This window comes from Dysidea avara, chromosome 4 (assembly GCF_963678975.1).
Source record: "Dysidea avara chromosome 4, odDysAvar1.4, whole genome shotgun sequence".
Taxonomy (NCBI): Eukaryota; Metazoa; Porifera; class Demospongiae; order Dictyoceratida; family Dysideidae; genus Dysidea; species Dysidea avara.
Genome location: NC_089275.1, coordinates 21,255,588 through 21,270,640, shown reverse-complemented (window position 1 = coordinate 21,270,640; position 15,053 = coordinate 21,255,588). Strand labels below are relative to the sequence as shown.

At 38.2% G+C, this 15,053-nt stretch overlaps 1 protein-coding gene across 1 annotated transcript in view; it reads right to left on the bottom strand.

Annotated features, from left to right (window-relative positions):
• Positions 1-15,053, bottom strand: part of LOC136254264 (insulin-like growth factor 1 receptor) — a 250,582-nt gene that overhangs the window by 125,780 nt on the left and 109,749 nt on the right. Inside the window, exon 8 of the mRNA XM_066046928.1 lies at positions 2,159-2,248. Within this exon, the coding sequence (XP_065903000.1) occupies positions 2,159-2,248 (90 nt within the window). The remainder of the gene's footprint in view (positions 1-2,158; positions 2,249-15,053) is intronic.

Below are 15,053 nucleotides of genomic sequence, written 5' to 3'. Positions count from 1 at the left end.
CATGATGTGATTGGTTAGCATCAGGAGGGACATATAATAAACAAATGGTGATCTCCTTGTTATTACATAAAACTGACACAACAATGGCTCCCAGACTGCTATGTTTACCAATCAACTTAGAGCTAATATTATCCGTTACTGCAAGCATAACCCCTCCTCCTCTGGAGTGACGATCATTTCTAAAAATATTATAACCTGTGGGTAAAATTTCACTGTCCAGAATGTATGGCTTTAGCCAAGTCTCAGTTATAGCTACAATCTGGAAATCATAACAATATACAAAGCTCTGAAAGTGGTTTAGTTTATTTACCAGACTACGTGCATTCCATAAGCAAAAGGATGACTGGTTGAAATTAGATGAACTGTGACAATGGTACTGACCCTGGGCTAGTCAGTTGTTGTCAGTACCATTAGAGGTGCTGTGATCACTACTAGGTGAATAGGTGCCAGAGTACTGTACATGATGCTCATTATGTGTTTCATCACTGATAACAGTGGGAAAAAGTTTATATACCAGCCAGAAAAATGCTGTTTCCTTTTATTCTAATTGCCTTTCTATCTTTGCCCTTTTGTACGAGTTTCCATCATTCTTTTAGCAGTAACGATTCAATTTTTCTGGCCTGCAGAGGTAAATCAGGTTTCACAGTGATACCCTTAGGTCATTGCTTTTTGTTGTGTAAAGTAGGTTGGAAACATAGCCCACAGAATTAAACTTTACCAGGACAGGTCTAGGTCTTGCAGAATCACTAGAGTACTTTCCCAGACGCACAGTATCACGGATGACACTGCTTGGATTGTTAGAAGGAACAATAGCAGAGCATACATCAAAGACTTTACAGAAGTCTTGCTTAAGTCACTCAGATCTTGTGGTGCCTGTGTTGCATTCAGGGATACCATATATCACAGCATTAAATTTTCTTGAATCCTCTCCTGTTGGTATTGCTGTTGTACCAGTTACAGTTGATAAAATGTCATTTGAACCGAGTGGAGTTATCGCCATTTTTCTTATTGATCAAGTTAAAAACTTCACCTTTGCAGGGTGAGCAAAAGAAATGGAGACACTCAGCTTCGCCAAGTAGTACCAGAGCTTCCTCAGTAATTCCACAGCACACATTGCAGTACCATAATTCGCAGCATTCGCACTGTACAAGGCCCCTTCTGGAGACTTTACACTGACTACAAATGTTCGGTTCCGCTGCTGCATTAATGACTTTCATTTGGGACACTTTCGAACGACATTCTTTAGTATCAGAGGCAGCACTTCTCCCTTTTACAGCACCATTCTTGTGCGATGCAGGCTTGTTGTACAGTGGCTTTTTGGTATTCTTACCCTTGTAGTACTTAGGCATGACTGGCCGAAACAATCCTGGAAGGAGGTCAGAACACAAACTGGCGTTTAAAGAGTAGCTGGACAACTCCACGAGAACGAAAGACAACTACTTTCAGTAGAAGTTATGAGAAGGGAAGAGAACAAAATTTTCAAACAACTCGGGTGTTTGCACACGTTTAACTGATGGATGTACAGTAGACCAAAAAAAAATGTCACAAGTGTGACTGCTTTATTAGAGTGATTGACTGCTCTATTATATAGAGTATCTCAATCTTTTCAGTGATATATAGTACAGTGTGCTGACACCCGTTAGTTACACCACTGGAAATATTTATGGGTGCCAAGCCATGGCACCCATGCTTCCTACACCCCTGCCTTAGTCTTCTTTTGTTTCTTTTCACTTGCACATGAAGGTTCAATTCATGACAGCATGTAAATGGCTTCATGCACATGTTTCATCATACTACAATAAAGTGGGAATCGTACAGAAAATTTTGTACCATGTTCCAAACAGTTGAAATGAACAGATTAACTCTAGCATAGCTTCTAACAAGGGCAAATCCAGAATTTTAAATAGGGGTTCCACTCTGGAATGTACATGATTACTCACAGTGTGGCACACTGATTTTCTTGGCCGCATGACACACTACCATGTGTCTTGACATTATAAAATGAGATAGAGCAATTCAAAAGAACAGTTAGAGTACTCTTTAACAGCAAAACGCTGGTAAACTTCACAATACTGGACCAGCTAGCTTTACAAGACAGACCAAGCCAATGCAATGCTGTTATAATAGCATGTGACAACATGTGTACACACACATGTACCTTCACAGATCATTTCTTGAATATGCAAATCACTGTAGTTTATCATACAGGATGTCAGTTCTTTAAGTTTCATTGCAATGTCATCCTTAGCTACATAAAAGGTAGTGAAAAAAGTATGTAGATCAACAGTAGTAGCACATAACTAAATATACTGTACATGATCATTTACACTGTAAGTGAGTAGGGATCATTACAGCCTATATAGACAAGGGAATCAACACCCAAAGTGCATATTTAATCTCTACTTTAGCTATATATACAGCTAATCATATACATGGGTTAAAAAGTATGTAGGGATTAAATTTGCACTTCAAGTGATGATCCCACTGTTTAATGATTCCTACTAACTTGTAATTCCTAACACTACAACACTGTATCAAAAGGAAAAAACAGCACCAGACAAACTATACTAGTAATGATGATACGCATGCCCATAACAGTTATTAACACAGTAATAAACAAAGGAGTCATTTGACTTAGTCTTTATGTTCTGTCATTGCACAAAATCGTACACAAAGAGAATGATATATGAACTGCAGGGGTGGATCTATGGGGATACAAAGGATTCCATGGAGCCCCCCTTTTTATACAAGCCTTAATATTACTTGATGAGCTGCTACCAAGTTTTCTGTAGTCAAGTACACTAAAATCAGTCAAATAATTACTTATTTTACACTCATTTTACATTACTTTACTACAAAATCACTTGAAATGCTACCCCAGCATCTTTATATGCAATGGGCACCTCTAAAATTAATTATCGTAAAGTACTTCTAAAGACGTCAGTGGTATCTCTAAAGGCCTAAATGGTAAGGTGTAACAGTGACACATTTCTGGAGAGTACTTATTACTTTGAAATGTTACTGCTTGGTAGATAGACTGAAGTTGCAATTACTATGTACAATCCAGTGTGGAACCCGTTTTAAAAATTCTGGATTCACCCTTGTTAGAAGCTATGCTGGAGTTAATCTGTTCATTTCAACTGTTTGGAACATGATACGTAATAGTTATACGGGCACAATGTGAAGTCTATGAAATTTATAAACCTGAAGGCCCGGGCTGTAGTGCACGAGCAAAGCGAGGGCGCTACTAAGGGCCTGTGGGTTTATAAATTTCATAGACTCCACATTGTGCCCATATAACTGTTTTAGACTCTATTTCACATTACACTCAGATTACTTACCTCATCCATGGCTGTTTCTGCTGTTGGCTCGGCAAAAGCGGCTGGTTTTCTTGTGATAATACTAGCGCTATGGCAACTATGCGTCCTCACGTGACAAAATAATAGCACTCGTTAAATCACTGCACGTGAACAGTGCATAGCGATTGGATAAACCTAGATTTTGAGCATGTGTTATATTGTGCCCGAAGGCGTGGAGTATATTAGAAAACAAGGTGAAGTATATGAGATTTATTACCCACCCAAAACTGCCTAAATAGAGTCTAAAAAATTTTATGTATGGTTCCCACTTTATTGTAGCATGATGAAACATGTGCATGAAGCCATTTACATGCTGTCATGAATTGAACCTTCATGTGCAAGTGAAAAGAACCAAAGGAAGACTAAGGTAAATCCATGATACGTACATGAATTGTAGTATACCATGGTATACCAAAGGCAAGTGTCAGGCTGAATGTCTAGCAATAAAAAATCAAGTTCTTATAGTGTTAGCCATTATTAATTTGTATGAAGCCATCAGTTAGTCAGTCAGGATAAATTCCACTGAATATTAAATTTCATATAAACTTTTCAATACATTTCAGATCACACTTAATACATAGTTGGGCTTGATTACACCTACTATACCTAATACTGCTGTGAGGCTTTGTGGGAAAGCACAATCCTTCATGACCCTACTATAATCCCTACTATAATCCCTACTATAATCCCTACTATAATCCCTACTACAGTGGAACCTCAGTTATCTGGACCCCTTGGGACCAGAGGTAATCCATAAGTCTGAAAAGTCCATATATCTCTGAAACTCTGTATAAATAACCTTAAAATAGCATAAAGAACATGGTAAAGTAACAGTATTATTCAAGATTATAATAGAACAGTAACTACTCTAACAGAGCAATCATTCCCTTAGATGAGAATCTGGATAAGTGGGGTCTGGATAACTGAGGTTCCACTGTGTACAGTATTGTATTTCAGAGGTTCCAGATACATGGTACAGCACTGATTTATGGTATCGCCTCTACATTCCTCACATGATAGCATTTCAAAACTATAAATAGAATGATGTTACTTCCTTTAATTACCCTTTTTGTATGTTCACAGTAACACGTGTGGCGTATTGTAAGTGGAGAAGAATGTCGCAGCAAACTGCACTGCAGAACATCTTAGGTGATGACTCATTAAGACATGCTCTTAGAGAATATTTGCTAATCAGCCTAACGAGAACTTGGGCAAAAGTGAACAGCAGGTGACAACTGGTGACCCGTACAGAGCTCACCCTTACTTGGCTACGTAATGTACCATTCAAGCACCATTGGCTGCTCAAATGTGCTGAATTGCAACTGGTCAGTTATACACACCAGTTGGAAGAAATTGATCCTGTTATTGCAGGAGAACTAAGATGCAGGCAATGATACAGATGGTCATCAATTGGAATCAGTTCAACAATAATTATTTAACCCATTGCCAGCTGAATTCCTGGTGACTACTAGCCGAATCGCCGAATTGCATCATATCAAGACTCACGGTAATGAGTCGCGAGGCCAAGAAGCACAAAGCGCGCGCCCACAATAATAATAATAAACACACGACCACTACTGTGTCGTTTGCATGAGGGATCAATTATGCAATCTTTTAAAATCCGCATGGCGAAATCTCAGCCTTACTAAAAGATTCCGCCTCGAAACCAGAGGCATGTAACCTTTGTATAATGAGTAATTACCACACGAAAAGTCAGGCGAATTATTGGAGTAGTTTGTTCCATCACCCACCCATTTACAATGCATTAATTAATTTATTATTTATTCAAATGTGCATCGTTCTTTTTTTCATTTTCTTCGTCATCGCAACCCATTGGAGCAATTTTCTTTCAACCATGAAGCCGTATTGTAAAAAGGCTGCGGCTATCAGGGGCTTTTTACACAATGTATCTGTACATTTAATTTCACTAAAAGTTGTTCGTTAGTTTATGAGATCGCTTTCGTGTTCTTTGAAGATTCAAACTTGCCGCCATGATGTCAAGGTGTGAGGCGCCCGCCTCAATTCCCAAACCCAAACAGTGTGGAAGTGGGCAAGGTCATTAGCCATACCAAGCTGGCTGATTTGATAGACATTGTGTTGTCAACTCTTGGTTTAATTGTGAGTCCAGTCACTGATTTGTTTTAAATTCGCCACGGTATGCCTCCACTGACTCGTTATAGCATGACTCCGGCCCATGCAGGGCCGTACATAGCTATAGCCAGCTGTTTCATACCCGCTGTAGTGATATAGTTGAAGTAACTTACTGCTACATTACCCGTACACGTCTTTAATCCCGCTCCAGCCCTTCAGTACCTCTGAAACTTCAGTGTTCACTTAAAAAGCCAGCATCAGCGCATCACCTTTCAGCACTGACTTAACCCACAATTATAGAAACTCTTTAATGATAGCATGAATATACTGTAATAGTAAACATTTGCATTATGGTGATCCATTAAAATTAAAAAAATGACTACAATAGCACAAGAAGCCAGATACACTAGTGTTTGGCTATGAAGTACCACCAAGAGTTCATAATATAGAAGTGGGGTCTTGGTACCACTTATTAATTTTTCTTCACCATTTGCGTGATTTGTCCATTGGCCATAAACTCACCCACCAACAGTCACAACATCAGTATCCACCCTGCATATACAGAAAGGGATACAGTATGGTAAGGCACAGCTAACTAAAAATATGTAATCATATACACTAGCCAGACTAACATGTCAACAAACACTTAATTCCACTATTATGACTATTATTGTTAAAGTGAGCATCCCACATAGCCATTCCCAAGATGTATTCAGCATACTGCAGCAGTTGATGACTAATTTTGGAATATATTACTTGACTTGTTTTGTGGTTCTCACCTACGTTGTTGACATAACAATTTTTGTTGCTAGGAGACATATAAACTAGGAGGGACTAATGGTTATAGCATAATGGTAAACAAGTTACACAACAGCAAAGGAAATTTTAATAAACTAGTAGTGATTGGATAGTTGATAGATAAAAGTAGCTAGCAGTGATTGGATAGTTGATAGATAAAAGTAGAAGAAAATTTGTAGTTTTTCCAGTCCTGATTGTTTGAGAATAAGCACATTAGCTGCTATAAGCATGAAAAAAGCAAGACAGACTAAATTTTAAAACAAGGTTTATAATGTAAACTCATTATGCACCTACCAATGTGTTACCCCAACACCCCCCCTTGGATGTAAAGCCTGTAAGTGGGGCTTTACAAGGCAAAATTGACATGAAACTGCTGCTTCACTATGGGGCATTTGACAATCATTCATTAAGCACCCAAGTATTTTTTCTAAGCTATGTCAAATCCCCCACGTTGCAACTGGAGCCAATGATGAGAATTTGACACAATAGGTTTGTCCTACCATGGGGCATTTAACATTCGGTTGTGCCCACTATAGCCCTATATATGCCCGAAGGGGGGGGGGTTAGTAGGACAATACATTGATATGTGCATTATATATATATATATATGGTGCATCTACTGGGGTAAGTAGATTAAGCCTGTACCTTGCGGGCCTAAGTATGTATGTTCCTCTCCTGTTTTGAAAAATAATCTTTATTGCCTGCCCCTAACTGGAGTTTGCCTGACACCTTCAACATCACAAAAAGCTATCTAAAATGGTTAATTTAGCTTTGACCATTGGCAAACTACAACACTCAACAATTATATCAGAGTATACATAACTCTATATATCTGCCCAGTTACTATATAGTAGGGTCCATGGTTGTCTCAGATCTGCTTATATTATTATCACATCAATCAATCGATGCATAGTAATTATGGCCTACTGTATGTACGCATTGAGCTGAGCCCTCAAAAATATTAACTCATTTGTAGTATTGACTTACCCGCTAATCATTCAAATGCCTGACACATTATTTATAGCCAAAGTTTTCACCATACATTATAGGAAGCCATAAAAGTATATAGCCTATTAACCTTTCCTGAACTGTTGGTGTAAGCACTTGTCTGCTCTTGACATCTTTGTTGTCATCACCAACCATCTTGATTGGTTGAAACGTTGAGAAACTATCCTCTTTCAATTTTAGCTGTTTTCTCAGGGTTCAGCTCGCGGTCTGATCCACACAGCTAGAACAAGCCAGCTACGAGGCTCTGGCCTACACAAGCATAGTATATAATCCCAGGAAGCTACTATGGCATGTGAGATTCCTGTCTAAAATTACGACGGTACTTACATAGCTGTTTACAATGACTTAGCTATACACGAACTTACCCGGCCATTTGCTGGGAGAATAGTGTAATGCATTCAGTGCCGTCAGGCTTCATGTCCATTCCAAGGCATACATTCAGCAACAACTCGCAGCTGATTCGGCTCCACTTGTAATGCACAGATTTCGACTAGACTAGTTATATCACCAACCCACTGCTTCAGCAAGAACATTTAAGACAGTAGCCTCGACTTTGCCAGTTCTTATTTACGTGAAGCACCACGCGAGATATCACGTGAGTCTTTGCAGGAATTTGAACATTATTTTCAGTTTGAATGAATTTTCTCTTAGCAAGTCACTTTTAGTAGCGCTTCTAAACACTGAACTTGGGAGCTTTTGCTACTAAGTTAGCTAGCTAATCTGTTGCTGAAGCTGTTATTATACATGTATGCATGCAGTGTCTCCTATGTAATATAATACCTAACTGTATGTTCTCTATTCAACAAAAAGTAGTGATATCCTGTGCCAAAAACAGCCCAGCTGTAAAAAAAGGCGAGGCCAAGAATGCACAAGTACATGTTCATGGAGTAACTACAACCAAAAGACATGATATCAAAATCTAGCCAAGAAAGCATTTACAGTATAGGTACTTTTGTGCATTAATTTTCTATATGCTTCACATTATCACATCCAGCTAGCTGTACATGTGTGCTTGCACTATACACAATACTACTGACTCAGAGATGATAAAAGATATTACACTGCATTGTTACCAAAATTAATTTAACTAAAAATTTACAATTGGTTTCTACTTGGCCATCTTTTTGCACTGTATATTAAAATAAAAAGATGGCCAAGTAGAAACTAATTGTAAATTTTTAGTTAAATTAATTTTGGTAACAATGCAGTGTAATATCTTTTATCATCTCAGTAGTATTGTGTATATTGCAAGCACACATGTACAGCTAACTGGATGTGATAATGTGAAGCCTATAGAAAATTAATGCACAAAAGTGCCTATACTGTAAATGCTTTCTTGGCCAGATTTTGATATCATGTCTTTTGGTTACTCCATGAACATGTACTTGTGCATTCTTGGCCTCGCCTTTTTTTACAGCTGGGATGTTTTTGGCACAGGTTACCCTTGCCATATACAGAACTACTTAGTAATCATACATCTAAATACTCGCTATGAAGTAAGGAACTCAACTGTGTTTTTTTAATATACACTGTATATAATACTAACCGCAATGAAGTTATTACTCCGCAAAGCATAAACGTTGGTAAAAACCAGCCCAAACAAACAACGGAATCCCAACTAAATATCTACAAAGGTGCCTTACATTCCAAAGAACTAATCTATACAGTTTACTTACAGTGCAATCCTTTCCACAGCTGGTTTCTTCGTGATTTGTCCCATTTTGCTGTTACGCATGCGTATCTACACTCGTGACCACCATGCCATGTCTGGGATAAAGCAGCCGACTGTTGACTTTACCTGTCGCCATCAATGTATAACACTTTCTTTGTGTTTAACAACTTGTTTTCAACTCAAAGAATGATTTAATTTGCTTATTATGAAAGGTTACACTTTTCGCTATTACATAACAAATGTGCACTAGCTTGGGAAGGATTCGGTTATCCCAGAAATGGGACCTCTATGGACATGTCTACTTTAGCACTAGTGCATCTCACTATTACACACACTAAACAGTTTATAGCAAAGCTAGATTTTATTTCCTGAGTGATTTATAATGCCATGCCACCATATGGCAGTTACTGCCATTAATGGGTTAATATGGACAACAATTAAATGGCAGTGCTCATGTGCATAAACAGGTCAATGATCCACAGAACACTAGCATGAGGACAACAACATGTTTGTGATGCAACAGATAATTACAGATTATCTAGAAATTCACCATATCCTGAGCAAAGTTAGCAGGACAACAGTGCATAAGGTGTATCATGTGCTAAGATCCACAGCAATAAAAACACCAGTAGTTGACCAATTTGTGAAGAACTACCTCAAGTCTCACTTCCCAAAACAAGAGGACAGTGAGTTAGTGAAGCTCCAGTCAGCAATGCTAAGAGCTTGTGGCCAACTGACATGTTTGTGGTCCAACATCATAGATGCTAACATGATAATAAGTGTTCATTACATGCTATCCGTAATCCAGTGATCATTAGTGTTCCTGAAATGTCAATGTACTGCTGCTACAAATGAGAAGGATCAATATATTGCAGCTTGCAGATAAGTCACTAGGAAATCTTGGCCAGGGTTCCCCCTCTCAAACTCTTTGGCCCAGAATTTACCAAACATGCAGAACAAGATGCCTCACCTTTTTACTGTAATAAATCTCAGAACCTCTATATATACACATAAATAATGTCACAATTACACACAAAACACTGTATGTCCTTTAAAACAGTGTGCCAGCCTGAAGTCTCTCCTTGTGGTGGTGTGAATTGTAGTCATCACATGTACCGATATTTTGAGCCCAGTTTTTGTGCACTCAATCCTTCGTGTGGAGCATACTACAGAAGACCACTTCATTTGGTAAGTATAGTAAAGGCACATATTTTAGCTTTGTAATTTGTGAAATTTTGTGCTATACACTATTAGCAAACTTCTAGTTCTTGTATAGCTTCGTCTCATGTTGGAAATTCATGTTCATCAAAATACACTTATCAACCATGATTAAGTATGAGAAATGGGTATGCGCTTAACAGGTAATATGCATGTGCACATAGCCTAATATATATGTGTGCTTAACAACCAGATTCTCAGTATCCCATTAACTCAAGATATCGGTGTGCATATTTCACAACATACCACTTTGACACTTCAGATCAAAGGAAACCACAGGGTTATATATCACATATTGCCCTGACCATAGGGCGATATCTAGATATCACCCTGTGGTTAGGGCGATATCATGATCTAGCCCTGACCACAACTGCCTTTGATGCTGAGGTAACTAGAAAGCATCAGTTCCCTTTGATTATTTATATAGAGATGCTTAAAGTTTTCCATTGTGAGTTTGAATTAGAGCTGTTTAAAGTTTTGCATTGTGGGTTTGAGTTAAACATGTTGGTTTAGTTAGGGGCATTGTTGTGAAGCAAAAAGAATCGAATGAGTCAGCATTGCATAGTTCAGTTACTAAGCATCACTAAATAATCATTTTTGTAATGTGGGGATTGCTTTCCTACAGAGTACATTTCAACTGCATGAAAAGATGCCACAAACATTCACAACCTATATGTCTAAGTGTTTATTTTAGCACCTTAGGTTACTTTATTCATCCACAAAGTGATTATTTGGTTTAAAATGGTATCACTACAACCAGTGAAACCCACAATCATTTCTTTTCTGTGCCCACAATTTAAACCCACAATTGATGTTTGCAAACCTCTGCATAAAAGTAATGTGGTGAATGCAGGTTTGTCTTCCTTCACCTAGTAGGTGAGCATACCAGAGTGGTATATATTACATATACCATGATATATATGCTCACGCCCTCAGGCCTGCAGCCCTCGGGCTTGGGCATATATATCAGGCAAATCCTTCGTGGCCATGATATAACTATTAATTAACCCATTTCAAGAAATCTCTAGAATTTCTTTGATGCCCTTTGCTCTCTTTGTGCCATTATATAGTCACACATCTTGAGATAGATTGTGGGATTAAAGTTTCTTGAGATCAATTGTGGGATTAAGTTTCTCAGTCCTTTTCTCAAAACATGCTGAACAGTTCCTTTGACTGAAATGGAGCTGTTTTTAATACAGGCTGTTCTGTCTCAATGTGTGATGTAATTTATTCATGGCATATATGTCGGCTTCATCTTGTGTTATAATTGTCTCTTTCCCACTCTTTTACCACACACACGCACGCATGCACACACGCATGCACACACATGCACACACACATACACACACACATAGTAGTTGTAACATGGACATGAGTGATTTGCCTGACGAGCACAAGGGGAGCATTGCCACAAGTGCTTTACATCAAATATAGCATGTAAAAGAGTGGGAAAGAGACAAATATAGTACAAGGCGAAGCCAAGTACAATATTTAGTTTCGAAAGATCGTTTTTGAGTGCGATATATGACATACAGCGCTAAAAGTCTAGGTTGTGCTTTAACTGGCATAGAGAACCGTCAACTTGAGGTACACACAAGACACATGAAACAATTAGAAACTCACAGAATAGTCTAAGTATCATTAGTATAGGATAGGCAGTATGCCTGTGTTATGCCTGTGCTGCACCTACATTAGACTAGGATGAGTGTGAGGATGAGTCTAGTCCATCTTCTCAATGACTAAAAGTTTTCAATTGTGGTACTGAATAAGCACAATCAATGATATTCCTAGGACTCATCAATTTAGCTATGTGAACAAAACATAGTAAGAATGTTCACTGCTGTGTGAACACAAGCAACCATCATTGAAATCTTGAAGTATATCTATACATTAAGTCCAGTGGTTTTGCTCTTACTGATTGGTCAGCCAGCACAGAACAGGCTATCAGCCTAGGCTGGCTTGATCAATTGGTTGCACTGGTCAGAATGAGCGATTAATCACTCAAAGCAGGTTATTAACCTGCAAATATATACATGGCAGTTCTATAACTATCTGATATAGAACTGTAAGTCTGTTCTATAACTACCCAATATAGAACAGTTGCATTCTGTATGGCTTTTATAAAACTGTTTTTTGCTTTGATCCTCTCACACAAGGTTCTTATTTACCATGGTCACGTGAAACTTCAAACATCCTGCCAGAATTGTAATAGGTTTATATCCCTCAAACCATGCACAGGTGAATATATATACCTACATGGGAACAGTTGAGTATATATATACCACACCTGTGGTTGAGATCAAAAGCGCCTCGCTGTGGTATATAACTGATATACCACGACAAACTGTGGTATATAAATGATATACCACGCTTTGTGCCTACGCTTACCATATATGGTGTAACTTCACACATTCCACGAAATCCTTCTCTAAACGGTAAACAAGTCTCTAATAAGAAGTGTCTAAATCAACCAACAATTATTCACCTGAGAAATTTTCGATGAACTCTTGTCTTCTTTACTAACTCTTGTCTCCTTCACTAATCACAAGTATAGATGGGTGTGGCACTACTAAAGAATCTAAAACGTCTGATCCATCAAGGATTTCTACTCAACAGGTTCTGTTTCACTATACCTTGCTATCTATAATCGTTTCATGTACTGGGGTGTAGAATATAACAGTTATAACACGATTACTCGGGATATGACAAAAATAAATGCACTCGTACCTGTGGCACTCATGCATATATTTTTGTCATATCCCTTTTAAGCATGTTATAGCTATAAAATATATATACTACACCTGTGGTGGAGATCAAAAGCACCGCACTGTGATATCAGGCCCATCATACAACTATTACATACACTGTTAAAAATAGGGTGTAATCCAAACACCTTTAGGGGAGTTCTAACTGCTGTGTAAATTTAATTCCTTTGAAGGGAGTTGTAGTACTCCCCAGGGGTGCTCTAGGAGAAACTAAAAAGGTGTTACAATACTGGTGTTCTAGGAATAGCTATAAAGGTGTCACAGTACACTGTAAAGGTGTTCTAGTGTTCTCCATGGTGGCATTTTGTTGAAAAGAAATGTAGGCTTGCTGTAACATTCCAGTAACCTTCATGTTGATTTCAATTTATACTCAACGATTACCAACAACAAAGCACATTAGCAGTATACACAATAATTTTTGCAACACTTTATACTTACCACATGGTTTTTTCCAAGTCACTCTTATAGAAGTTAACAAAATGTACTTATAACCTAATTTTCAATAGAAGCATCCGATTGTGGGTTTCAATATACCAAGGTGTAGACAAACACCCTTACAGTGGTTAAGCTATTAATGGGGAGTAAAATGACATTTGTGGTGTTCAACAACACCCCAAGTGCTACAGTACTCCCTTAGGGTGTTGTAAATACCATAATTGTACATGAACACCTTTATGATGGGTGTACCTGTAACACCTCATTTTAACAGTGTATATGCTCATGTGTAATTACACTTACACTCTTGAAGATATGAACATTTTGTTAGTGTATAACTGATATACCACGGCAAATTGTGGTATGTTTAATAGTTATACTATGGCCATGAGGGATTTGCCTGATATATATTCCCAAGCCTGAGGGCCACAGGTCTGAGGGTGCGGGAATATATATCAGGCAAATCCCAAGTGGCCATGGTATAAGTAACATATACCACTCTGGTATGCTCACCTACTAGGTGAAGGAAGACAAACCTGCATTCACCACATTACTTTTATGTAGAGGTTTTCAAACATCGATTGTGGGTTTAAGTTGTGGGCACAAAGAAGAAATGATTGTGGGTTTCACTGGTTGTAGTGATACCATTTTAAACCAAATAATCACTTTGTGGATGAATAAAGTAACCTAAGGTGTTAAAATAAACACTTAGACATATATATAGGTTGTGAATGTTTGTGGCATCTTTTCATGCAGTTGAAATGTACTCTGTAGAAAAACAATCCCCTCATTGCAAAAATGATTATTTAGTGATGCTTAGTAACTGAACTATGCAATGCTGACTCGCTCAATTCTTTTTGCTTCACAACAATACCCCTAACTAAACCAACATGTTTAACTCAAACCCACAATGCAAAACTTTAAGCAGCTCTAATTCAAACCCACAATGCAAAACTTTAAGCATCTCTATATAAATAATCAAAGGAAACTGATGCTTTGTAGCTGCCTCAGCATCAAAGGCAGTTGTGGTCAGGGCTAAATCATGATATCGCCCTAACCAGGGAATATGTGATATATAACCCTGTGGTTTCCTTTGATCTGAGGTGTCAAAGTGGTATATAAGTGCTTTGTGGCTACACTTGCCATATATGGTATGATTTCACACATTCCGTGAAATCCTTATATAAACGGAAAACAAGTCTCTAATAACAAACACCTCAATCAATCAGCAATTATATACCTAAGCAAGGAGAAGGATTTTCGATGAGCCCTGGTCTCCTTCATGGATAAGACAGTAATCGAGACTGGGTGGGTGTGGCACTGCTAAAGAGTCTAAAATGTCTGATCCATCAAGGATTTCTACTGATTTTGATCTCCAACAGGTGCAGTTTCACTACAAAATGCTATCCACAATTACTTGAGACATGACTAAATACACGCAGTCTCCCCTCAAGCACAGTGTGCTCTCACTGTTAAAAATAGGGTGTAATCAAACACCTTTAGGGGAGTTCTAACTGCTGTGTAAATTTAATTCCTTTGCAGGGAGTTGTAGTACTCCCCAGGGGTGCTCTAGAAGCAACTAAAAAGGTGTTACAATGTACTCCCTAAGGGTGTTCTAGGAATAGCTATAAAGGTGTCACAGTACACTGTAAAGGTGTTCTAGTGCTCTCCATGGTGGCATTTTGTTGAAAAGAAATGTCGGCTTGC